This window comes from Meriones unguiculatus, chromosome 21 (assembly GCF_030254825.1).
Source record: "Meriones unguiculatus strain TT.TT164.6M chromosome 21, Bangor_MerUng_6.1, whole genome shotgun sequence".
Taxonomy (NCBI): Eukaryota; Metazoa; Chordata; class Mammalia; order Rodentia; family Muridae; genus Meriones; species Meriones unguiculatus.
The window spans coordinates 33213619-33240329 of record NC_083368.1 but is presented as its reverse complement, the minus strand read 5'-3'; the positions used below and the strand labels follow the sequence as shown (position 1 = coordinate 33240329).

At 37.4% G+C, this 26711-nt stretch overlaps 1 protein-coding gene and 1 pseudogene across 11 annotated transcripts in view; one reads left to right on the top strand and one right to left on the bottom strand.

The window, feature by feature from the left end:
- Nucleotides 1-26711, bottom strand: part of Ankib1 (ankyrin repeat and IBR domain containing 1) — a 104219-nt gene that overhangs the window by 50484 nt on the left and 27024 nt on the right. For all 11 annotated transcript variants that reach the window (XM_060373756.1, XM_060373755.1, XM_060373752.1 and 8 more), the window contains 4 exons: nucleotides 24736-25004; nucleotides 22004-22304; nucleotides 13454-13636; nucleotides 615-732 (listed from right to left, as the gene is read on the bottom strand). In XM_060373756.1, coding sequence (XP_060229739.1) covers nucleotides 615-732; nucleotides 13454-13636; nucleotides 22004-22304; nucleotides 24736-24923 — 790 coding nt within the window. In that variant the 5' untranslated portion in view covers nucleotides 24924-25004. The remainder of the gene's footprint in view (nucleotides 1-614; nucleotides 733-13453; nucleotides 13637-22003; nucleotides 22305-24735; nucleotides 25005-26711) is intronic.
- On the top strand, nucleotides 21007-21370 carry LOC110564879 (small ribosomal subunit protein eS25-like; annotated as a pseudogene).

Sequence of the window (26711 nt, the reverse complement as noted above, 5' to 3'; positions counted from 1 at the left end):
GATAGGGCGGTGGTGACCCATGCCTATAATCCTAGCATTCCAGAGGCAGAGGCAGGTGGATCTCTGCATTTGAGGCCAGCCAGGTCTACAGATGAGTTCCAGGCCAGCTAGAGCTAAAACAGAAAAAAAAAAAATCTGTCTAAAAAATACAAGAGAGAGAGAGAAAAAGAGAAAAAGAAAGAAAGGAAGAAAGAAAGGAAGATGACAAAAGTGAATAAATAAAAAACAAAAAAAATTTATAAGAGTATATTCTTAAATCTTAATTTCATCTTGCACAATTCATAAGAAACAGCTCTTGAATAAACAAAATAAATAATAACACAATTTAATTGTGTCACTATAAATTAATACTTGAATGACGTTAGCAAAAATTACTCAGTAGCTCAATCTAAAAACAAGAAAGAAAAAGGAATTTCTAATTTCCTCTTTGACTTACGCTACTTCATGCATCAGATATAAAGTGTGAGGGTGATGGCTCTTAGAGCAACACTTGCATAGAAACTATGGAGGCTCATATTAAGAACATGCACATTAAACACAGATCCTGCCATGATTAACTCTCAAGTTTCAAAAGGCACTGAGTTACCAGAGGCATTAGACAGTTCTCTCATTACCGTGAGCTCGAAGCAGCGCTTCAGCAGTAAACAGAGGGGCCTGGAGCATGTCTGCCGTCTCCACAATAAGCATATCTTTCAACCTACGAAGATCCTGGGGCCTGAGTCCTTCATATGGCTTTGGAAAGAAGAAAAACAAAGTAAAATTGGCTACTATATTCCTAATGAAATAAATACAGCTACCATTTACCGTTCCAGCTTGATCTCAGCTGTGGAGGGACTTTTGGGCTCCGCCACCTGGGGTGTGAGTCTATCCTTTCTTCCGTCCATTACAGACCAGAAAGTGGCTGCAGGACAGCACTTCTCTATCATTCTCAGAACCAGGTATCAAGATAGGAGACATTGTACTCCACAATACTACACACTCTGGATAATACATAAAAAGCTATAGAAATAAAATATAACTACTACAAAGTCATCCTTATTACAATCCTCATGTATTTTTATCTAGTCTATTCTTGATGTGCGTCAGAGGTATGTTCAATTACGCAGAGTTTCGGTAACTAAACAACTGAATGGTGACCAACTTATACTTGTCAATATAGAACATAAGATCACATTTAAAAAGAAGCAGAATTTCCCAAATATCTAGGAGGGACAAGATGTCTTCTAACAGAGTCACATAAAAGAAAATGAACACGTTAATGACAGAGACTGACAGAACTCAACCACATAAAAGTCTACCAAGATTTAATAAAAAGTCTGTTATTTTAAGCATATACAAAAATTTGACAATCCATAAATGAAAAGTTATAAAACGTAAGCATTCAAATAGATACAAACGTTTTATCTACTAACTTGGCCATGGTTAGAAATACAAGATAACACTTAATGTTGGTAAAGTTTTTGAAAGCAGGTCTTTGGATTCCTAGGTGAAAATAAAAATCTACATATAACATAACAACTTGGTGGCACAAGCTTCTCTTTAGAACAATTCACCTTTTAACCCACTGTTTAAATCCGTTCCAACATAAACAGAACCAGTCATCTGTAGCGTTATTGGGAAAAGACAATAAATGCAAATAGCTCAAAAAGTTACTAGCAGACTTATATGATACTTACATGTCACAACACTCATCATTCATTTAAAATGATTTCCTGAGCTTGTAAAAATTCAGAAGTCTTAAGAATAAAAACTTTTGTTGAAAATAAAATATGTAATATCATTACAACAACATAAAAATATACAAAGGGCAAAATGTTAAGGTGATCTTGTAAAATGCTAAGGATTACTTGAAAGCAGTAGAACTTTAAGAATCATTGGGATATGAAGGAGACACTAACAGTGGCAGTACACATGATCTGCAGAGCTTGTCCCATTAAAAACAGAGGAGCAAACTTAGGTTAAACACATTTTGTATCACATCCTATAAACACTCTCCTTCATCTCTGTATATTCCTGCCATGGCTGTCCATATATTGTGACCACATGAAATTAAGCACAAAGAACTGGAAAACTAACCCAGGGTTCCAAATAGGGATTTCATTAAAGAACACTGTAATTTAATCCTAATTATCATTAGAAAAGTGTCCAAAGCTTATTATTAAGCTAACTATAAAATATACTTTCCCCTGCAAAACACAATAAATCCCTTCATAGTTAAATCTGCAGAATGTGCTCCAGAAGTTACATACTATATCTATTGCAGAGCTCAGTCATGCCTTCCTGGGGACGGCACCCTACCTCAGCAAAGAAGTACTTCTTGATATCCCCAAAGGTGGTAACTAAATATTTCCTGCACTTATTGCCTAAAAGTTCCTTGTCAAATTAGCAATCATCTAACTTTTTCATGTTAAATCAACTAAGTAGAGAGCAAGCAGTGAATTTAATCACAACAGTGCAAATAAGTAATTAGTAAAATACACTTTCTTGCAATTCTGACAACATATGGAGAGTTTGGATTTCAGCTACTTTAGGAACAATATAAAGTAGCCTATGTATACTAAGCTCTTAAATTGTGCAGCGTTAGATTGAAGTAAGTAATAATGGAAAAGTTCTTGAAGGACAAAGGCACAGTGCCTTCATGAACAGATAACACAGTCTGTGCAACTCTGTAGGAGCGCTGTAATTAGGTCATGTGCAACATTTCAATACATTGTTTCATCTCAAGTGCACACTAGCTCTCCCTTTTGTGGTAGAAATTAAAAGGAAAGTCCCTGCCTCTTTCCTGTGGCAAAGATAAATTTGTTACTATTGCCAGAGTACAGGGCAGCAATAACCTTTAAAAGGGGGGAAAAAGTCAAAACTGATACAAAAAAAGGAAACTAAATTAAAAAGAAGCCTGAGTAAAAGTACCTCTTCTTTAATCTGTGCATACTCCTGCTATGAAAGAACCACAGAAGAAATGAGCAACAGCCTAATACAAAAACCACTATTTTGATGACAGGTAAAACAACTACTTCAGAAAAACTACAATATAAAGGAATCATGAAAAGAGTATTTTTTTCTATTATTTATTCAACCACTGGAGCTACAAGTGAACAGCTTCATTGCATAAAAGAGATTTCTCAGCTGGGTGAAACATTTGTGCACAGGCCAGCCCAAGGAGAGAATAACTACACACACACACACACACACACACACACACACAAATTCAAGACATGAAAGACACTTAGAGGAGAAAAGTAATGGCTCTTGTTCCCTTTATTAGCTGATCTCTGAGGTTAGCTTGGGAAAGAAAACTGAAAAAATGTTACCACAGAAAGTCCTTCATTCCAGCCTCTTCTCTCTTAGTTGTTCTTGCTTAGCTGTCAACACCTAGGGCATCCCATACACTTACCTGACAGGAAGCTTTGCTGTTACAGGCACTGCCTTTAATTATGCTAGACAGACTATATTACTAAGGCAATGTCCAGCATGTGGACAGTCTGCCAGGTAAAAGACCTGAAGCCTTCCCCAGGGTACTGCCATTTTCTCTTCACTTACTCAGACACCTTTAATAATGTATATTTTACAGAGGCCTAATCACCATCAGTTATTTAGAGTTTAAAAAAAAATCATTATTTTTATTTCTTTATGGTAAGTACCATTCTGTGGAAATTAGGGGCTCATTTAATTTTTAATTCTTATATATGTTTGTCTGTTAGAATATAAACAAAGAGGGCAGGTAGCCTATCTATATTCCTCACTGACACCTCAACTCACCTAAAATACTGTCTGCCAAAGTAGACAGTTTTGTTGGATGATGAGATTAAAGTCACTTTGATACCTAAACCATACAGACCCACAAAAAAAAGAGAACTTCAGGTCTATTTCTCTTACGAACATTGATATAAAAATACTCAGTAACATACTTGCAAACCGAATCCAAGAAGACATAAAAGATATCATCCACTATGACCAAGTAGGCTTCGTCCCAGGTATGCAAGGGTGGTTCAACATATGGAAATCCATCAATGTAATCCACCATATAAACAAACTGAAGGGGAAAAACCCCATGATCATCTCCTTACATGCCAAAAAATATCTGACAAAATCCAACACCCCTTCATGTTTAACGTCTTTGAGAGATCAGGGATACAAGGCACATACCTAAACATAGTACTAAGACAGCAAGCCTATAGCCAACATCAAACTAAGCGGAGAGAAAATTTAATTAATCCCACTGAAATCAGGGACAAGGTAAGGCTGCCCACTCTCTCCGTATCTCTTCAACATAGTACTTGAAGTCCTAGCTAGAGCAATAGGACAACTAAAGGAGATCAAGGGGATACAGATCAGAAAGGAAGAGGTCAAAGTATCACTATTTGCAGATGATATGATAGTATACACGAATGACCCCAAAAAATTCAACCAGAGAATTCCTTCAGATGATAAACACCTTCATTAAAGTGGCTGGATACAAAATTAACTCAAAAAAAAAAAAAAAAAATCAGTAGCCCTCCTGTATACCAAAGACAAAAGGGGTGAGAAAGAAATTAGGGGAACTACACCCTTCAAAATAGACACTAATAACATAAAGAACCTTGGTGTGACTCTAACCAAGCAAGTGAAAGACCTGTTTGAAAAAACCTTCAAGTCTCTGAAGAAAGAAATTGAAGAAGATATCAGAAGATGAGAAGATCTCCCATGCTCATGGACTGGTAGGATTAACACAGGAATAAAATGGACATCCTGCCAAAAGCAATCTACAGACGCAATGCAATTCCCATCAAAATACCAACACAATTCTTTACAGTCCTTGAAAGAACAATTCTTAACTTCATATATAAAAACAAAAACCCCAGAATTGCTAAAACAATCTTGTACAGCAACAGATCTTCTGGCGGCATCTCCATCCCTGATCTCAAGCTGTACTACAGAGCATAGTAATAAAAACTGCATGGTACTGGCATAGAAACAGAATGGTGGCTCAATGGAATAGAAGACCCAGAAATAAACTCTCACATCTACGGATACTTGATTTTTGATGAAGAGGACAAAATCATACAGTGAAAAAAAGATAGCATCTTCAACAATGGTGCTGATCTAACTGGATGATGAGATTAAGAAGTAGATTAAAAAAATAAAAAAAAAATGATGAGGACTCTCAACTTATCTGGTTCATTTATAATTTTCTACTAAATTAAGATGTGCCAAAATTTACAAAATATGTCATACACTATCTGTACCATAAAATGAAGAGGAACTTTAGCTCAAATATAAAGGTTAAAAAATATCTAAGTTACTTTTTCTTATAACAGGTTTAGTATGTCTGGTTTTATATTGAGGTATTTGATTCAGTTGGACTTTAGTTTTGTGCAGGGTGATAAGTATGGATCTATTTGCATTTTTCTACATGTAGACATCCAGTTAGACCAGCACCATTTGTTGAAGATGTTGTCTTTTTTCCATTGTATGGTTTTGGCATCTGATTCTACCCTGCAGGTATCAAATCAGACACTGAGACTCATAACCAAACTTTGGACAGAGTGAAGGGAATCTTATGAAAGAAATGGGAAAGAGGACAGGAGCTCCACAAGGAGAACAACAGAACCAAAAAATCTTGGCACAGGGGGCTTTTCTGAGACTGATACTCCAACCAAGGATCATTCATGGAGATAACCTAGAACCCCTCCCTGCACAGAGGTAGCCCATGGCAGTTCAGTGTCCAAGTGGATTCCTTAAAATGGGAACAGGGACTGTCTCTGATAAGAACTGATTGTCCTGCTCTTTGATCACCTCCCTGGGGGGAGCAGCCTTACCAGGCCACAGAGGAAGACAATGCAGCCACTCCTGATGAGAGCTGACAGACTAAGATCAGAAGGAAGGAGAGGAAGACCTCCTCTATCAGTGGACTGGGGGAGGGGCATGAGGGGAGAAGAGGAAGGGTGGGATTGGGAAGGGAGGAGGGAGGGAGCTACAGGTGGGATACAAAGTAAATAAACTGTAATTAATAAAAATATAAATAAAAAATTTAAAAAGGAAAAATATCTAAATCAGTTATGTTTATAAGTAAGAAAACAGTCAAAATACACAAACTATATGCCCAACTTTAGAAAAATGTTCACAATATTTTATTAAATTTAGAAAATTTTAGAGCTGGGTATGGTGGTACATACCTTTAATCCCAGCACTTAGGGGGAAGAGGCAGGTGGAGTTCAAAGACAGCCTAGTCTACATAGTGAGTTCCAGGGCAGTCAGAGCTACAAAAGAGAGACCCTGTAACCTCAATGTAAAAATATGATTTTATTTACATTAAAAATTGACTATTTATACTTGCTTACCTCTGAGGGGAGAAGTCAGGAAGGAGATGTTTTTATATTCTCAGAGGACATACCAGGCACTACAGCTCTAGGGAGGGCCGCACTAGGAGAACTTCCTCCATTCTCATGGCCCATCCCATCCCCAGGAAATCTGGGACACTACAAAGACCAAACCTAAGAGTAACAGGAATAGAAGGAGAACCCCAGCTCAAAGGCCCAGAAAATATTTTCAATAAAATCATAGAAGAAAATTTTCTTAACCTAAAGAAGGACATGCTTATAAAGGTACAAGAAGCATCCAGAATACCAAATACATGGGACCACAAAAGAAAGTCCCCTTGAGACATAATACAGAACAAAGAAATATTATTAAAAGCTGCAAGGGAAAATCACCAAGTAACTTATTTAAGGTATTAGAATTATACCTGACTACTCAACGGAGACTCTGAAAGACAAAAGGGAGCCAGGTGCAATGGCACATGCCTGTAATCCCAGCACTCTTGAGAGGCAGAGGCAGGCAGATCTCTATGAGTTTGAGGCCAGCCTGGTCTACAAAGGGAGTCCACAACTGCCAAGGCTACACAGACAAACCCTGTCTCCAAAAACCCAAAACCAAACCAAACCAAACTAAAAGTCAAAAGGGGCTGGACAGACATCCTACGGACTCTAAGAGACCACTGATATCAGCGCAGACTATACACAGCAAAATCTTCAACCACCATAGATTGAGAAAACAAGATATTCCATGATAAAGTCAAAATTAAACAACATCTATCTACAAACCTAGTCCTACAGATGATGCTAAAACTCCAACCCAAGGAGGCTAACTATAACCATGAAAACAGAGGAATAAACATACACACCCATATTGCTGCCACCACCACCACTGTGATGGTTTGAATAGGTATGGCCACCATAGACTCATGTGTTTGAATGGTAGCCCCCAAAGGGGTGGTACTAATAGTCGTGCGGCCTTGCTGGAATAGGTGTGGCTTTCTTTGCAGTATGTGTTACTGTTGAGTACTCTGAGGTCTCATATACTCAAGCTAGGCCTAGTGTGGCAGCCTCCTTCTGCTGACTGCAGATTAACATGTAGATCTCTCAGCTCCGTCTCCAGAATCATATGTGCCTCCATGCTGCCATTCTTCTGCATGACAATAATGGACTAAACCTCTGAAACTATAAGCCAGCCCCAATTAAATGTTTTCCTGTATAGGAGTTGCTATGGTGATGGTGCCCCTTTCTCAGCAATAGAAACCCTAAGACAACTACCACCACCAAAAACAAAAGAACAGGAATTAATATTGGTCATTGATATCTCTCAATATCAATGGACTCAACTGCCTAATAAAAAGACAAAGACTAACAGACAGGATGTAAAAACAGGACCCATCCTTCTGCTGCATATAAGAAACACACCTCAACATCAAAGATAAACATTACCTCAGAGTAAAGGGTTTCAAAAAAGATCTTCCAAGCAAATTGACCTAATAAGCAAGCTGGTGTATCCATATGAATATCTAACAAAACAAACTTTAAGCCAAAAGTAATCAAAAGAGATAGGAAAGAATACTTCAAGTCCATCAGAGGAAAAATCCACCAAAATGATGTTTCAATTCTTTACATCTATGCCCCAAACAAAAGAGCATCCACATTTGTAAAAGAAACATTACTAAAGCTTAAATCACGCATTGAACCCCACACATTAATAGTGGGAAACTTCAATACTCCGCTCTCACAAATGGGCAGGTTACCCAGACAAAAACTAAACAAAGAAATAATAGAGCTAACAGAAGTTATAAGCCAAATGGATATTGCAAATCTATAGGATTTTTCAACCAAACACAAAAGAATATACCTGCTTCTCAGCACCTCATGGAACTTTTTCCAAAACAGACAGCATACTTGGTCATAAAGCAAGTCTCAACAGGTACAAGTAAAATGAAATAATCTCTTGAACCCTATCAAATTTATTTGGATTAAAGCTGATTTCAACAACAGAAACAACAGAAAGCCTATAAACTCATGGAAACTGAACAACTCTTCTGAATGACTCCTGGGCCAAGATGGAAATAAATAAATACTTCCTAGAATTCAATGAAAATGATTGTATAACATAGAAAAACTTATGGGACACAGTAAAAGCAGTACTACGAGGCAAGTTCATAGCATTAAGTGCCTTTATAAAAAAAATTAAGACAGATCTCATGCTAGCAATTTAATAGCACACCTGAAAGCTCTAGAACAAAAAGAAGCAAAGATACCCAGGAGAAGTAGAAGACAAGAAATTATCAAACTGAGGGCTAAAATCAATAAAACAGAAACAAAAAGAATAGAAATAATAAAACTAAGAGTTAGTTCTTTGAGGAAGTCAACAAACCCTTATCTAAACTAACTAAAAGAAAGAGGAAGAATATCCAAATTAACAAAAGAGAAACAAAAGGGGTACATAACAAGAAATCCAAGGAATCTTTGGGTCACTCTTCAAAAACTTGTACTTCACAAAACTGGAAAATCTAAAAAAATAAATAAATAAATAATAATTTCTCTATCCATTTATCAATATATACCACTCACCAAAGTTAAATCAAGGTAAGATAAACCCTAACACATAAAGAAATAGAAAACAGTCATTAAAAGTCTTCCAACCAAAAATGTCCTGGGCCAGATGGGTATAGCACAGAATTCTACCAGACTTTCAAAGAAGAGTTATAGCCAACCCTCCACAAAACAGAAACAGAAGGAATATTGCTGAATTCATTGTGTGAGGCCACCCTGATACACAACCACACGAAGATTCAAAGAAAGAGAATTATAGACCAATTTCCCTTATTAACACAGATTCGAGAAATACTCAACAAAATGTCCAACATCCTTAGCCATCAGGGAAATTCAAATCAAAGCTACTTCGAGATTCTATCTTATGCCTGTAAGAATGGCTAAGGTCAATAACACAAGCGACAGCGCATGCTGGTAAGCATGTGGAACAAGGGGTACACTCCTCCATTGCTGCTGGGAGTGCAAACTTGAATAGTTACTTTTGAAGCAATGTGGTCATTTGTCAGAAAATTGGGTATTGATCTATCTCAAGATCCAGGTATACTACACTTGGGCATATACCCAAAGACTGCGTCATCCTATCACAAGGACACTTGCTCAAATATGCCCATACCAGTTTTATTCATAATAGCCAGAAATTGGAAACAACCCAGACGTCCCTCAACCAAAGAATATATAAAGAAAATGTTGAACACAATGGAGTATTGCTCAGCTGTTTAAAAAAAAAATGGTATCATTAAATTTGCAGGCAAATGGATGTAACTAGAAAAAAAATCATCCTGAGTGAGGCAACTCAGACCTAGAAAGACAAACATAGTATGTAATCACTTATAAGTGGATATTAGCTGTTAAGTAAGGGTTAATCACACTATAATCCACAGACTCAGAGAATCTAAGTTAAGAAAGAAGGCTCTAGGGGGGAACATACAGATCTCCCTGAGAAGGGGAAATAGATTTTATGGGTGGACTGGGGGTGGGTGGGCAGAGAAACAGGACAGATTAGGTTGAGGAGAGAGGGATGAGAGGAGAGAGTACAGGAGATTACTGGAATTGGGGGTCACTTAGGAAATGATGTGGAAATATAGTGCAGTGCAAACTACCTGGAATCTATGAGGGTGACCCTAGTGAGGATTACTAGTAATGGAAGACACAAAGCCAGGCCAGCCATCTTCTGTAACCAGGCAAAGCTTCCAGTAGTAACTGGGATATCAACTGGGCCACAAAACCTTTGACCTGCAACCTGTCCTTCCTAAATGTGCTAGGGCAATGGTGGCTCAGAGGTTGTGGGAGTGGCTAACCAATGACTGGTTTAAGTTGAGGTGCATGCTTGACACTGCTTGCATAACCAGGAACTGAGAGCTGGATAGCTCAGAGACCTAGGGTGGAAAAAAAGTAATCAATGAAATGTTTCCTAATGATATTCTGCTATACTCATAGATTGGTGCCTCGTCCAATCACTATCAGAGAGACGGCATCCAGTAATTGATGGGAACAGATACAGAGACCCACATCCAAACATTAGGTGGTGCTCAGGGAATCCTGCAAAGAAGGGGAGGAAGGATATAGGAGCCAGAGGAGTCAAGGAAACCAGGAAAACATGGTCCACAGAATCAACTAAGCAAGCTTCACAGGGGCTCACAGACACTGAAGAGGCAATCACGGAGCCTACATGGGTCTGTGCTAGGTCCTGTGAATGTATGTTGTGCTTTTTTAGGTTTTTGTGGAACTCCTAACAATAAGAGTTGGGTGTCTCTGACTCTTTTGCCTGCTCTTGGGACCCTTTCCACCTACTGGGTTGCCTCATCCAGCCTTAATAAGAGGGGATGTTCCTCATCTTACTGTAACTTATGCCAAGTTTGGTTGATATTCCTGGGAGGCCTGTTCTTTTCTGATGGGAAAGAGGAGCAGTGGATTCCAGAGGGCGCAGGGAGGGTACACAGGAGGAGTGGAGAGAGGGGAAATGGAGGCTAGTATATACTATATCAAGGAAAAATAAGAAGAAAACAGAGACAAATAATTTCAGAATTCCATAAAAATAGAAAATGATGGTAAAGACATTTGTCTATAACTACATGTATCATTTTGGCATATTGTGATCTTTACCATTTATGAAAGTTTTTTCCATAAAATTAGTATTGAATGTTATGTAGCTTTTGTCCAACTCAACATAATAGTTTACTATAGTTATACTAAATTCACTTAGATATAAACCTGTTAGTAATTTTTATTAATTCCTTTATCTTATATTTTGTCCCCTCCACTAAGTTCTATTACTTTCTAATTAGGAATTAAATTAAGATAGTACCATGAGAGGAAAGAAAAAACAAAACAAAACAAAACTAAATCTATCATCATAAGTCACTTTCCATTACATCACACCAACTTTATTTTTTGAATACTACTAAAATGCCCTCACTAAATGATTGTATTATAGTACCGATTACTGTGTGACTCAAAAATCATGGACTGGCAAATGGGAGACAGAGGTTCTTGGGTTTGAAATAGTAGGAAGAATAAGGGTCATCTCACTTGATTGTGACAACTTACTTAAATGATTTCTGAAGCCTGTGTGGATCAAACCATGTGAAAGGGTCAGCAAATGCTCAGGACAGAAGGCCCCTTTCTTTCCACATTAGCCTAAACCAAAAGAAGCAGTCTACGAAATAATCTAACCAAACAAACAAAAAAGTTAAGAAGTGGAAACATTAATTCCAGGAACTCAGTTCTTTTGGCCATTGTGAGAAGTACAAAAGTTCAGAAATTTTTGAGACTTCACGAGAACAATAAAATAAGTACATGATATGCATCCAAGCCAATACTTCCTGTTAGAATGAAGTTCACATTTAACACTGAAAAATCTGGTTTATTTAGGGAAGAAAACATTTCTTGTGGTAGAATTTATTTAAGAATTATCTATGGCTCCCTATTTCATACAAGCAGTATCAAGACACTATAATATTCTGTTGAAAATAGCAGATACAGTTCTAGCCTTAATCTAATAGAAAAACATAATAAAAAGAGAAAACAAAATAATTACAGCGTACAATAACAGATGTGAAATACATGATGAGAATGAAGTTTCAGAAGAATGAAAAGGAAAGGTTTTATATTCAGATTAAATATATTCAGCATTATAGAGCATGTATTGAGGAACTTCAGGGTAATTAACATAAAATGATAGAAGGTTGGGCTGTGGCACAAAGAAAGAATACATGCTTAGCATGCATGAGGCCCTGTGTTCAACTGCCAGCATCAAAACCAACATTGTTTGGTGAGGCGATAGCTATGCTAACTGACCTGATTCAATTATTCCACATTTGTGTATATGTCAAAACATCATACTATGGGGCATCAGTGCACACAGTTTTGGTGTGGAACATTAACTGTTAGGACCAAATAGCAAGCACTCAAGGCAATTAAAGGGAAGAGATGTAGAACTCATCTCCCTCTGGTTCCCTGATTTCTGTATAAAGCTGTGATCTTTGCTTTTGTGTACTTTTTACCATTTGTCATGGGGCCCTTGCCAGAATTTGCTGACTGGATTTTCAGCCACTGATACTATGAGCTAAGTAAAATGTGTGTGTGTGTGTGCGTGTGTGTGTGTGTGTGTGTGTGTACACACACAAACATTCAGCTTGCCTGAAGCGTTTTTCTATAGTAAAAAGAAAGTTATACAGTTGCTAAATGGTTTAAGTAATAGATAATGTAAGTTTTTTGTTTTGTTTTGTTTTGTTTTTTTTTAAAGTACTTTGTCTCCTGTGGACAAAGCAGATTCCAAAGAAATCAGAATGGAGGGAAGGAAATCAGTGAAGAGCTGTGACAACAGCTGGGATGTGAAGTGAACATGCTGGTTTGCATGTAATATACAATGATTAAGGAGATATGAAGGATCAAGAATGTCTGCCACATTTATGCTTGAGCCACTTGTAGATCAAAGTAATGTTTACTAAAACAAGAAAAGCAAGAAAGTATCTGAAGCCAAGAGAGGTATTTCTTCAGGAAGGCAATAGGCCAAGTGCCTGAAGTACTGTGAGGTCTTCAAGAAAGATGAGGAGAAACGGAAAATTGGCAATAAGTGATTCCAGGTCAAGTCCAGAAGAGATGGGCCTAACCCCGGGGAAGGAAGGGGAGACACAAAGGGTGTTGGTAGGGACAAACTATTGTGGTTTTGTTGTTTTTGTTTTTTCCTATAAAGATCAGGGATGTGACATTACAACAAAATGGGATAGGTATGATGAAGAGTAGTCAGGGGTGGGGTTTTTTAGTTGTTAAATTTGCCTTTTGTTTTGTGTTTTAGGTGGGAGTTATCAAGGCTTTTGTGTTGTCAAGAACAACCTGTAATAGAGGGAATGACTGAAAAGAGAATAGAGCCACGAGGTTATAGGAGTAAACACCACTTAAGCACAACAAGTTTATTTACATGTTAGAGGAAAAACCCAACATTCAGGTTTTCTAGATGTATTTTTATGCTCACTGCTATAGATTAAGTACTGCTCAGGTATTTAGCATACTACAAAGATGACCACCCACACTGAGTTTAAAGAAAAACAATTTAAGTAAAAAAAAAACCAAAAAACAAAAAAACCCCATCTTACCTCTCGTTTGTCTAACGCAGCATACTCAGCTTCTATCTCTTCAGCCTCTGGGTCCCGAGAGAACACCATCTGAGACTCCAGACTGAGGGCCAGGTCTTTGTGGTGTTGCTTTTCCGCACAATCACAAGGAGTATCTTTATTTTCATTTTCGGCAAACAAGTCTCCTCCATGTTTTACTAAAAGCTAAAAAAGTTTTTTTTTTTAAACTCACAACTATATACTTGATTAAGTTATTTCATGTTACTCATTAAAGAATTAAGTGGTTATAACTGATATAAGTTATAACTGATATAACGAAAATATAGCAATACATACAATGCATGTAAATACATTTTAATGTAAACTTAAATGTAATTTAAAATTTTATATAAAAATGTAAATGTATTTTAAATAGTAGGAGGCATCAGGTAGCAATGACTTTTTATTTTTAAGGTTGGAAATTCTTGTTTTACTAATAATGAGTTTCTTGGGCTAAAGAAAGTAAATCTTCAACTTTAAAAACAAATTCTTAAGTATTTTGTCAATCTGCTGTACCCAAATAAACCTTCAATGCTTAAACTTTAAAAATTTCTCTTGATTTTTCTTTTCTTCTTTTCTTGACAAGGGCCTGAAATATATCCCAGGCTGGCCTTGAACTCAGTCTTCCAGTGCCAGGTTCCAGAATGATGGGCTTGTGGGGTGTGTGTCACCACACCTGGTCTACACAGCTTTCTTTTTCACAAGGGACATGGTTCACACTGTGAATTTAGCCACTAATACCTGGACGTCCAGACAAAAGTTTTTACTTGTCCCACCATTATTCTGTGAAATAGTGGAATTAAATTCACATGTGCAAGTTGAAGACAAAGCTGTTTTCAATATTCTTCAAAATAAGAGAGACCTGCTTACTGATAAATAAATTGGGAATATTCCACTATACAATTTGTCAAAAAATTTGATTCTCAGAAACACGTGGATCAATGTCATGACTTGTTCACTACTGAGGTTTCTCCTGGCTTTATAGGAGCTACATGTTTTTTCTAATGGCCACACGTTCAAGACTGTCCACTGTGTCTAAAGACATTGGGAAGAATATAGGACAGCCTCACAATTTGTCATGGAGATTCTTTTAGAGGATTATGATCCTCACAGCAATACATATTGTCATCTATGAGACACTCTATGCTAAGTACTGGAAATACACATTCTCACCTTAACATTAATGACCTTGTGTGACAGGGGCATTATTAGCCTACAAAGTCTACAGAATGGGACTCAGTTTTCCAGCTGGTAAGCAACGTAGCTGGATTCAGATACAGTCTGACTCATTTTTAACCATGTCTAGATCCTGAATGGACTCAGTCACACAGCTCACGAGATGAAGAAGTCAAATGTACACAGTGTCTATCCTTAAGTTTTGCCCAGGTTCTCATCTACGATCTCACATGAATGTCTTACAGGTTCTCATTTTGTAAAAGTGTAATCAAAATTGAGATTTCTTCTAAATAATTTTATGTTCTTCTTTACTCACAAATGAATATAATTCTTTGGGACTGAAATTTGTATTTTCTCTCAGGTAAGGGGAATCTTCTAAAAAGATATGCTGAAGTATGGGCTTTACTCACTGAGGGGTCAAAAGGTGTGTGTGTGTGTGAGTGTGTGTGCATGCGCATGCATTCATGCGTGTACAGAAGATAAGTAAGTCACTGTTGGAGGCATGCTGACCTTGTCTAAACCTGAGTGTGACAAACAGGTAGTTTGCTTTGCAAGGGTTCTCAGATGAGTTTGGTTAGCGTGGCCGAGGGAACCACTGTTCCAGCTGGCATCTACAGAGAACCTCATAGTCAGTGACAGTAAGGTGACCTTATTTGCAGCATGAAGAGAATCTGCTTATATGCTACCTTTAGCATTAGGCAATAGCTTAAAGTACTGTTGAGCATTGGAAGGAAAAGCATTAAAAAGTACTTCAGCCTACTGGCCTCTAGGACATAAGGCTGGGAAACGTAAAAGGTTTTTTTCTATACAAACTTAGCTGTTTTCCTTTCACACAATAAAGAGTTTGGTTTAGAAAAGCTAGTTTTAAAACTTCTCATCCAGAACTCAGGAGGCAGAGGCATGTAGATCTCTGAGGTTCTAGGCCAGCCTCTACAAAGTGAGTTCAGGGCTCTGTTATACAGAGAAACACTGTCTCAAAAAACTAAAACAAATACACTTCTCAAACAAAGCATTGCAAATATTGTTTACTTATTCTTCATTAGCTATGCAAGAAGAAGGAGAACTGGGTATTTTGTTCATGTGGTTTTGTGTCTCTCAAACACTTGTTGGCACATGAAATGATCTCAACTCATCTATTCTCCTGGTCTGCATTTTCAGTTCACAGTGTCAGAAGAAAAGGAGTAACCCAAAATATTCAAGATCCATTCCACACCTCCCATATGATTCAGTGGTTGATGACTGGCCACACCATTTAACTGCTTTAGACTCAGTTTACAATGTTCTAGCTGTAAATGATAGCTTATATAATTTTGATAAAAGATTTATTAGAAAGTCAAATAAGTGGCATACAATTGTCCTCCCAAGATTAAGGAGGTGCAAAAAGGAGGATCAAGTTCAAGCTCAACCCAAGCAACATGAGACCTTCAAAAAACCAAAAGCTAAATCAAACTGTCCTGGCCAGTTTAACGTCAACTTGATACAGACATAGTCATCAGAGGACGGTGCCTCAGTTGAGAAAATGCCTCTATAAGACTCAGCTGTAGGCAAACTGGTAGGGTATTTTCTTAATTAGTGACTGCTGGGGGAGGGCCCAGCCCATTGTGGGTGGTGTCATCCCTGCCTTGGAAGTCCTGGGTTCTAGAAAAAAGCAGGCAGAAGCAAGCCAGTAAGCAGCCCCCCTCCATGGCCTCTGCATTAGCTCTGGCCTCCAGGCTCTTGTCCTGCTTGAGTTCCTGCCGGATTTCCCTTAGTGATGGACTGTTGCCTGGAAGTTTAAGCTGAAATAAACCCTCTCCTCCAAGTTGCTTTTGGTCATGGTCTTTCTCACTCTTTCTTCACCCCCTCCCCCTTTCACCACCACCACCACCACAGGTCATGGTGGTTCATTACAGCAATAGTAACCCTAAGGACACAAACCAAATCAAAATGATGCAATACAAAATATTTTCTAAAACCTCTTCAAGTTCAGATTACTATTTTGCCATCTTCAACCTATATGACCTTGGGTGCTCCATTCTCCCTCCAATTTCATTCTAATTTCCTATTAAATCCTGACACTGGGGACTTCCTGTTTTCCTTCTAGTTACTTTCTTAATGGCACAACTATTATCTCACAAATAGCTTTAGATAATTATTATTTATTAAGTTCCAGATTTTCCTGTTTAAGGAAGTTTTGAAAAACACAAACGTGAAGAGGTACAGCACTTGGTATTAGAGAGCAACCAAAACAGATAAAAAGATGACAAGGTCTGGGGCACCCTAAATTTAGGAGGTGGAAACAGGAGAGCAAAGTTCAAAGTCATCCTTAGCTACAAAGAATCAAGCCTGGGCTGCATAAAAGCATGTCTCAAACAATAAAACTACAAAGGAGGGAGATGACTAGAAAAGACAATGAAAAGTCCTATTCTGCTAATGAGTGGAATTAATTTGATGCAATGAGGAAAAAAAAGGAAGAGTTGAGAAGTAAGGAATGAGAGTGGGTATATGTGACTAATCCAAAATAAGCAGGTTTTGCAGAGAATGGAAGCATCATTAGGAGAAACCAGATACTTGAGCTAATAGAGCTGACTAAGCACAGCTTCAGAAATACTGAATTTGAGACTGCTACAGTATACTCTCGAGGAAGTCAACATAGAAGCAACAAAGCATGAGAAACTTCAAAGGAGTCAGGCAAGGCATCAGTGAAAAAGACATAAATGCAATTCTGTACAAAGCCTTTAATACCTTGATACCTGAAGGTTCTAAAAACAACTTAGTAAATAAGTGCTTTTAACTTTCAAGCTATGCAAAGTGTTTCTGACTGTGTTTGTAAGCACTTATGGAACACAGCATAGGAAGGAGCATTGATATATTTTATTTCCATGGTTCAAATGAGGAGCCCTAGCTGGGTACGGTGAGGCCGACCTTTAACTCCAGCACTCAGGTGGCAGGTGGCTCTCTATGGTTTCGAAGTCAGCCTGGTCTACATAGTGAGTTACAGGACAGCCAGAGTTACATAACAGAGAGACACTTTTGTCTCAAAATCAATCAATCAAAAAACCAGGAACCACAAGGAAACTTCAAATTATTAAATGTACAGAGGAAACTGCCAAATAATAACTTTCTAAATTATTTTCTTTTATAGATTTATTTTATCTATGATTTTGCCTGCACACATGCATATGCACCATATAAATGCTGTGCCTGAAGTTCAGGAGAGGGTGTTGGATTCCCTGGAACTGGAAATAGGGATGGTTGTGAGCCACCATGTGGGTGCTGGGTCCTTGGCAAGAGCAACAAGTGCTCATAAGCAATGAGCCATCTCTCCAGCTGCAGATATCTCTAAATTCTACTCTTAAATAAACGTACTGTTGTATTTTGAATGTGAAATATAATCCCCCCCAAAGGCTCCTGTATTTGAACTCTTGGTTTCCACCTAATAGTAGTATTTTGGAAGGTTGTAGAACCTTTAGGAGTAGAGTTTCACTTTAGGAAATAGGTCATTGAAACAGGTTGTAAAGTTTTCTAATTTTATGTGTTTTGTTATTGTTTTGCTTTAAAGAAAAAACAGCCAATTTAGAAAGCACTGGCAAGAATCGGGGGAGTAGGCCAGGCAAGCTTTGAAATTTTACAGCTTAGTCCTACTGTCTGTTTTTTGCCTCCTAATCTTTCATGGGTTCAGAATGTACCCTCTCTTCCCTTAGTTAGAGCCATGCATCCTGTCATAATTTTCTGACTATGATTAACTTCAACCTCAAACTATGAGTCAAAAAATTTCCTTTAGTATGTCTGAGTGTGAGGATTGATTAATAAGCAACAAATAGCAGCAAATAGAAAACAAAATTTCAAGAGTTCAAGAAGTAACAAAAATTGACCTTTAGCCATGCTAATAAAATTATGTGACTATAATCTTAAAATACATTCATAAATCTGATAAACTTAAGTCTAGAGAAACATTAAGTATTAAATCTTTGATACATAGTTATAATTTATGCTTTTGTGAGTGCCTGAAGTATTTTGTCAAAGAAAAAGTAAACTAATACATATAAAGAACCAAAATTAACAACTGGAGAAGAAATGCTTCCATAAATATAAATCCCTAAAAGTTAATAGGTTGGACTTGCTGGGGGGTGCAAAGAGAATAAACTCAAGCTTAAAGATTATGCAGAGAATATGGAATATATTTTATAACAAGCATTAGTTTGTTAACAGAACGTTGGTGACTAACAGGCCTTTTGAGATAATTCTGAGATTTATCCCAAGCACCTAAGAGAAAACTATGAAAAAAAAAAAAAAGTCTCATTGGCAGTAGCAGGACCAATACTAGACATTTCTGCCCCTTATATCAATAGATGGTCTCATAGTTTTATGAAAAATAAATCTGGTGATATTTATTCACTCAACTTATAGCATTATATAATACTTGGTACCACTGTGCATTAAGAATATTTAAATATTATAGATATGATACTTATCCCTATTATAAAAAAACTGTAGGCAAGAGTATAGGGAAGTTTAAAAGTACTTAAATTACCCCTGATGATAAATTTTATAAGATACATGGTATTCTAGGAAATTTAGTTACATAGTGGGCTACATATTACACTGTGTTTGTTTTAAGCACTTATGCTAGGGAAAGACAATAGGCCCCTGAAGAGAAGTTAATATATCCTTCCCTGGAAACACTTCTATTTTAATAATTAGCATGACAAATCCATAAGGGCCTAAAGTTGAGCAAGAGTACAGTTAATACATTGGTGATAAACTGGGTAAAATGATATACTAAATTTGTCAATAAACAAAGGAATAAATGTGTTCATAAGGCTCCATTTTTACAATTACTCTTAATCAATGAGATCTTGTCAATATAGAGAATGATAACAATTGCCCACTAGAGTGGCTCACACAATGTGATATGCTGACATAAGCAGCTCAAATAGAAACACACATATTATATACAGATCTGTTTAAGTATATATATCTCAAGGCAATTATCAGGCTTTCTAAATACTACAAAATATACATCTCTATGAACAAAAACAAAAAGGTACTGGTGAAATTACCACTCCATTTCTTGAACAATTTAATATGCACGACATTGTAAGCACACTTAACAATTGGCCACTACTTAGCACTGCTTATTGAGAATTATTGGAAGCAAGTTACGAAAGCAGAAATTAAAATACTATTGCTACTAACAAGAACAAGCTATTTCTACCTGAATACATTTAAACCATACACTTCTACACATGTGGGTCACCACAGCAGATTCTTCCCTAGGAGGGGAGCGCAAAACAAGAGTCAGGAAAAATGTCAGGAATTCTGTTGACACGTTTCCCCTCCAAATCCTTAGGCATCTTTTTACTATGTTGAGTTAATGTTGGGATGCACTGCTTGGAAAATAGATCCAAGTTAATGACTAATAGTGGGTAAGGAAACAAAATGACAATGTTTCTAAAGGATTGATTAACAAGTAACAAATAGCAGTAAATAGAAAACAAAATCACACGAATTCAAGAAGTAACAAAAATTGACCTTTAGCCATGCTAATAAAATTATGTGACTAATCTTAAAATACATTCATAAATCTGATAAACTTAAGTTTAAGTCTAAAGAAACTTTAAATATTAAGTCTCTGATAATTTCATTGATTGCTACTTTTAAAATACATAAATTTTAGAATAGAGACTGATCCAAGCTATAATACATTTTGCCCATACTTAAATGCACCTATACAAAAAAAATTCTATAAATCATGTATATGATATGAATGTTGGTAGCGAAGAAAACACGTACTGTTGTATGAACAGTAGTGATGATATTATATAGTTAATATAAGGTGAGTGTCCAGCCTGCCTCCAGGCTGTTCTCACTGCCAGGCCCAACCCCAGCCCCTTGAGGCATGTTGAGTGGTCATGTCCCCCAGACAAAAAAAAAAAAAAAAAAAGCCCACCATTACGCTATAAATCCCACCAATCCCTAGCTCCAAATCTCACCAATCCCTGAGTTTGCCCCAAGATCAGGCCATAGACTCTCTCTCATCAATCCCTAAGGTTGCCCCAAGATCAGGCTACAAAACTACACCAATTCCAGGCCACCCTGGAAAGCAGCCCCCCACAAGAAACCCTACAGAAAGCCTGCCTCCTGCTAGGTTCTTTGCTGCTTCTCTCTGGTGCAGAGGTGACCACCCTCTTAGGTCTTTCCCAACAAAACTCTTGTGTGAGGCTGAGGGTACAGTGTGACTTTGTGGTATTCCTTGGCTCCCACTGCCAAGATACCTTTCCTCTCACAGCTGTGCCACAGCTACATCTTTTAAGAAGTCAAAGATTGCTTTTTCCACATCTTAGTGAGGCTGCAGTGGTTGTCACCACTCTTTGTCCATGTCACCCAAGGACAACAACAAGAAGAAGGATGCCAGAAAGTTAGCCAAAAAAGACAAAAGACCCAGTAAATAAGTCTGGTGGCAAGGCCGAAATGAGGAAGTAGTCCAAAGGCAAAGTTTGGGACAAGCTCAACAGTCTCGTCCTGTGTGACAAACTATGTAAGGAAGTTCCCAGATACAAGCTTATTACTCCAGCTGTGGTCTCTGAGAGACTGAAAAGTCGAGGTTCCTTGGCCAGGGCAGCCCTGCAGGACATACTGAGTAAAGGACTTATCAAGCTGACTTCAAAGCACAGAGACCAAGTAATTTATACCAGAAACACAAAGGGTGGAGATGCCCCAGCTGCTGGTGAAGATGCATGAGCAGGTTCAATCAGCTGTGCATTTGGAAAAATAAAACTTTATTAAATAAAAAAAGAAGTCAAAGGTTAAGCAAGTGATTTTTATCTAACCTTATAAACTTATAAAAATCCCAAAATGTAGTACTATTCAGGAATACTTTAACACAGATTCAACAGAAAAAAAAGAGATATTTTAAACACAAAGTTTTAAAAAGAAATATAACAAATGCATCCATTTACAGTTACCTATTTAATAAACAAATCAAGCGAAGATGATACATCAACAGGTTGTACTTGTTATTTCCCCCTACATCCAAGACATATAAGTTTTATAAGTTGTCTATTAAAAATTTCAGCAAAACAACAAACAAACAAAACAACAAAAAAACTCCTATTATTTTCAGTATGACAGTTCTCAGCTGTTATTTTAGATGGTAACAATTATTGTTAGTGATCATGAGCGCATTATATTCCGAAATATTGGAAAGGTGCACTTTGTCGTTGTTGTTCCCTAATACAATGTAATATTACTTATAAAGGGCTTTGGTTCTTTTAGAATAGAGAGGTAAGAATTACTAAAAACCAAAAGGACCACCACATATTATCAACACACCAACTTTCTAGCACAGAACACTGAAAAGAAACCAGGTTTTACCTCTACACAGGCTTTCATCCCTGAGGCTGCAGCATAGTGAAGGGGTGTGTTTTTTTTGTTATCAACAGCGTCAATAGCTGCTCTCTCATATTCACCCTGGTCAAGTTTTGCTCCTTTCCATCTTAAGATCATCTGCAGACAATCTGCCCTTCTGAAGTCATCTTCCACAGGGCGTGCTAAGCGAGGATGAAGGGTCCCTTCAGATATCATGATTTGAGGTCCCATACACAACAAATGCATAGATGTCTCATTGTGCACATTCCGTTTATTTGGGTTTCCATCTCTACCAAAAAGAAAAGTCCTAAAATGGAAAGGAAGGATAAAAACAACTTTTTCCTATCTAAAAATACAGTAAAGATAACATTTTTCAAGGTAATGCCTACTTCAAAGCTAAAAATCCAATTTCTATTGAAGTTTTTGAAGGACTAATTCATTCAATTAAGAAAACTGGATTACTTCCCCCTGGCAAGGTGGCCTTAGGAGGCCACAGAGAAAGAGGATCCAGACAGTTCTGATAGGCTAGGGTCAGACAGAAGGGAAGGAGGATCCGCCCCTATCAGTGGACTAGGGAAGGGACATATGGAAGGAAGCGGGAGAGAGGGTGGGACAGAGAATCTAGAGGGAGGAGGCTACAACAACAACAACAATACTAATAATGAAACAAAACAAAACAAAAACTGGGAGCAATGAAATGGCTTAGAAGGTACAGTGATGGCCAGACAAGCCTGACAATCTGAGTTTCATTCATAGAACTCATGTAGGACAGAACTGACTCTTCAAAGTTGTCCTCTGAACTCGATCATTATTGGTAGCACATGTATGTATGCACTCGTGTGCATGAATCATACACAAGAAAAATGAACATGAGTGTCTATAAAATATATGAGACTATTAAAAGAAAAGGGGAAAGAAAAGAACACAAGAAAGGAGAAAAAAGGAGGGAGCAGAGGCTGTTACAAAGCAAAAGAGTACTTAAAAAAACTAGAAATAAAAAATTAAAAATAAAAAAGCCTGAGAAGACATTATGAGGCAAAAAAAAAACAAAAACCAAAACAGAAACAAAAACCCAAAGATACTGTTGAGTTTATATTTCTGTTGGCCATCTACTGCTGGACATGCTGCCTGCCCTTAGGAGTACTTTGGAGTCTCTCTGGAGGAAAACTGAATTTCAAAGGACTCGCTCTGTCTTAACAAATTTTGGTTTGGGTACAGTATATGAACAAAATCTAGACTTATATAGCTTAAGAAACGGAGAGGTCATTTTAAATTGCCTTTTCAGAGAGTGGCACTGCACTAAAGTATCTAACAAGTGGTAGTGACATTTTAAATTTTTTAATCAATGCAGAACTTTAAAGGATCATATACCAATGTGAAATATATTTATCCACTAAGTTATCAAGACCCTATAAATGTTGATTTTTTTTATATAATCAATTACATTACTTTTCATCTTTTACCAATTTTTTTTAGAAAGTAAGAGCTGGGAAGTTGTCAAGTTGAATTTAAAGAATGAGTTTTTCAAAATTTTAGCATTCACTTGGAAGATCAAAATTTATCATTAGCATCAAAGACTAGCAGTTGTTTTACTTGAAAGATTTAATTAGTTTTTGAGAAAATGTCAGCTTAGAGTCTCAGCTCTCATTCACCATTTGAAAATACTGCTGTATTGCAGTGGGCACCAATTAATGAAGAAGCCACAACTGGCCAAAATGCAGAAAATAAGTGACAATAGAGTGCTCAGCCTTAATTAGGGTATGAGAAATCACAGAAGAGGGGATGAAAAGAATGCAAGAGTCAGAGAAGAAGGAGATGTGCAGCAAAAGGTGTGACAGGACAAAGCTACTGTTGCATGCACTCACCTCACTAAAGCTGTGGTGATCTGCACACGATCTGCACAAGATTGGGTCATTCAGTATTTTATTATGGATGGGTGAAGAGCCCATGAGGCCTCTTTCCTTCCAAGGGGCCAGCTGGCAGTTAAGGACCCAAAGAAACCAATGCAGAAAGTGTATACTCCTAAAGAGTGAGCATGAACAATGACCAAAGACTCACTGTGTCTATTCTATATCTTAGGCATCTTTTGTTTATTTCTTAAGTCTCTCTAACAGACAGCTTTTCTTGAGAAAGGTTTTCTTGACCAGATGACTAACAGATCTATTTGGATTGATTCTTAGGACAGCGGATGCTGTGTGTCACTTTTTTCTTTCGAAACAGAAAGCCTTCGCCTAGCTGATAATTTTATGTTAGGACAGCTATCTATTATTGACATCTCAGGAAGTTCAGAATGTCATACCAGAGCTAAGATGTGACTCAGATCTCAGTTCCAGTAATCAGAATCCTGTAGTTTCAGTTCTCAGTTGTAGAAGTTTCTGGTAATGAGAAAGGGATTGTCCCTTGTGTACTACTGATGGTCTTTACTTTCACTTCTAATGCGAAGTATCTTTGAATCATTCTTAATCTCCTGAACCACTTTCATACTGCTCTACAATGGTCCCTTTGGCTACTGTCCACTCTACCCTTGAGAATACTCATCTTTCCTCTGTAATCTATTTTCTACATTACACTCTGGATGGAAATATATTCAAAGCAACAAGGTGTGTACATTCCCTTCACTGTTAGAACTCAGGATAGATCATATAACATGGATATGTGTCAGTATTACACATTTTCAAAGATGCCAAGTATTTTCCTTTTCACTGACTACGTATCAATGGGTTCGAAGTAATACTTACCCTAATATTCTATTCATTCCATGTCTAGCAGCATAGTGTAAGGGAGTGTTGTGCTGATAGGGCTCTCCATAGGATATATTTGGATCAAGGGATTCTTTTAGCTGAGGATTATTTTCATATATTTGGCAAGCCAGGTTTTCATCACCATTGATGAGTGCTTTGCGGAATTTGGTGGTTGTATTTCCCATGTTTTATTTTCTGATAGGCAGTGGCACTTTCTTCCTTCCTTCAGCCACTTCTTGAATACTTCTACAACATGTTTTCACATTCTAATGAAGGAGAAGTTATCAAATTAGACTATAACACAGTAATTACAAAGCAGCATCCTAAAGAGAATTAGAAATGTTAATAACATCTGGGACACAGGTGAAGGAACAAACAATATTACATGCTGCCAAATTTACCACTCTCCCATCCAAAGACTATAAGCTTGTACAGCTGAACACTACCTAGAAAAGTTGTCTCCATATATAAGCTTTTCTTTTCACTTGAGCAGGAATCAGCTGCACTGAGTTTTATGGCTGTATAAAATTACATTCCATGATGGCTAATCTTGGTTGCTAACCTGATGCTATCAAGAATCAACTACCACTCCAAGCAGCTGGGCACACCTGTGCAGAATTTTCTTGACTGGATCATTTGAGGTGAGCAGACACACCCATAACCTGGGCCACTCCTTCTGGCAGCAGCCTAGAAGGAGGAAGCTTTTGCTTTTTGCACACTCATCTTCACTCTTGCTGGCAAGTCCATCTCTCCTGTTGCTGAGACATTCATCTGCAGGTATTAAAACCCACTTCTTTAAAATTTGGATGGGACACCAATAGCTCTCTGGAATATTGCAGAACCTCCAGCACCAGACTGGAACTACTGAGCCCCCAGGCTCACCAACTGAGCAATTAATGGATTCTTGACCATCTAGAAGGCCAAAAGGTAACCCATCATTGGGCTACTAGGACTACAGCCTGTAAACTATTCTACTAAATCTCTCTCTCTCTTACTCTCATTCTGTCTATTCCTTTAAAAAATCCCAACTAAAACCCAACCCAGTTAATTATACATAGGTATTACTAAGTCAGCCTGTGGGTCACGAAGAAGAAGAAAGAAGAAAGAAGAAGGAGAAGAAGAAATTTTCGTCAATTAAGAATTGCAGGTCTTCAGTTACAGTTTGAGAGAAGTGAAAACAGTTGGGGAAAATTACTTATAAAAAAACTTAAGATATAAATGTACATATAACTATATAGCTTATTGATGCTCAGATAATTACAGCAAACTAATAAAATTGGTCAGAGAGCAGAAATGGAGATAATGATTATCCTACTTTTTAAACTCATTAAATTTTTTTTTTACAAAAGAATCAAAGCAAGACTGAAAACTTCAAATGTTTATACACACTACATGTAGAAAGAAGTCACGATGACCATCAAATAGGCAACGTAAGGTGGGAAGGTAAAAGCAAAGAAATAAAAAATACATGTGAAATGTGAAATACCATATTTGCTAATACTACTTCTATGAAAGTTTCTACCCCTGAAAATGTTAAAGAAAGTGACTATTTCTTAGACACAGGTATAAAGACTATAAGAGAAAGTTTATATACAGTATCTACAACAGACCTTGTTTAAAGGGTTCACTGCTAGAATATTCTATCCTACAAAGTAATCTTTCTGTATGTATTGTTAAACTACTGTTGCTGGGATGTGACTGTCCCCCAAAAGACCCATTTGCTAGGTCCTCAGTCTGTGAAACTACTATAAGAGAAAAATGACATTGGGGAACATGCTTCTAAAGAGGACACTGAAACCCTAGTCCTTTCTTCACTCTTTTTGCTTCCCTGTGATCTTGAGGTAAACAGAATTCCTCTACGACATGCTCCCAACACAATTCTGTGCCACCACAGGCCTTGATACTCTGGGGTCTGAAACCTCTGAAACTGAGCAAAAGTAAGCCTGTCCTCCTTTTTCTCAGGTATTTCATCA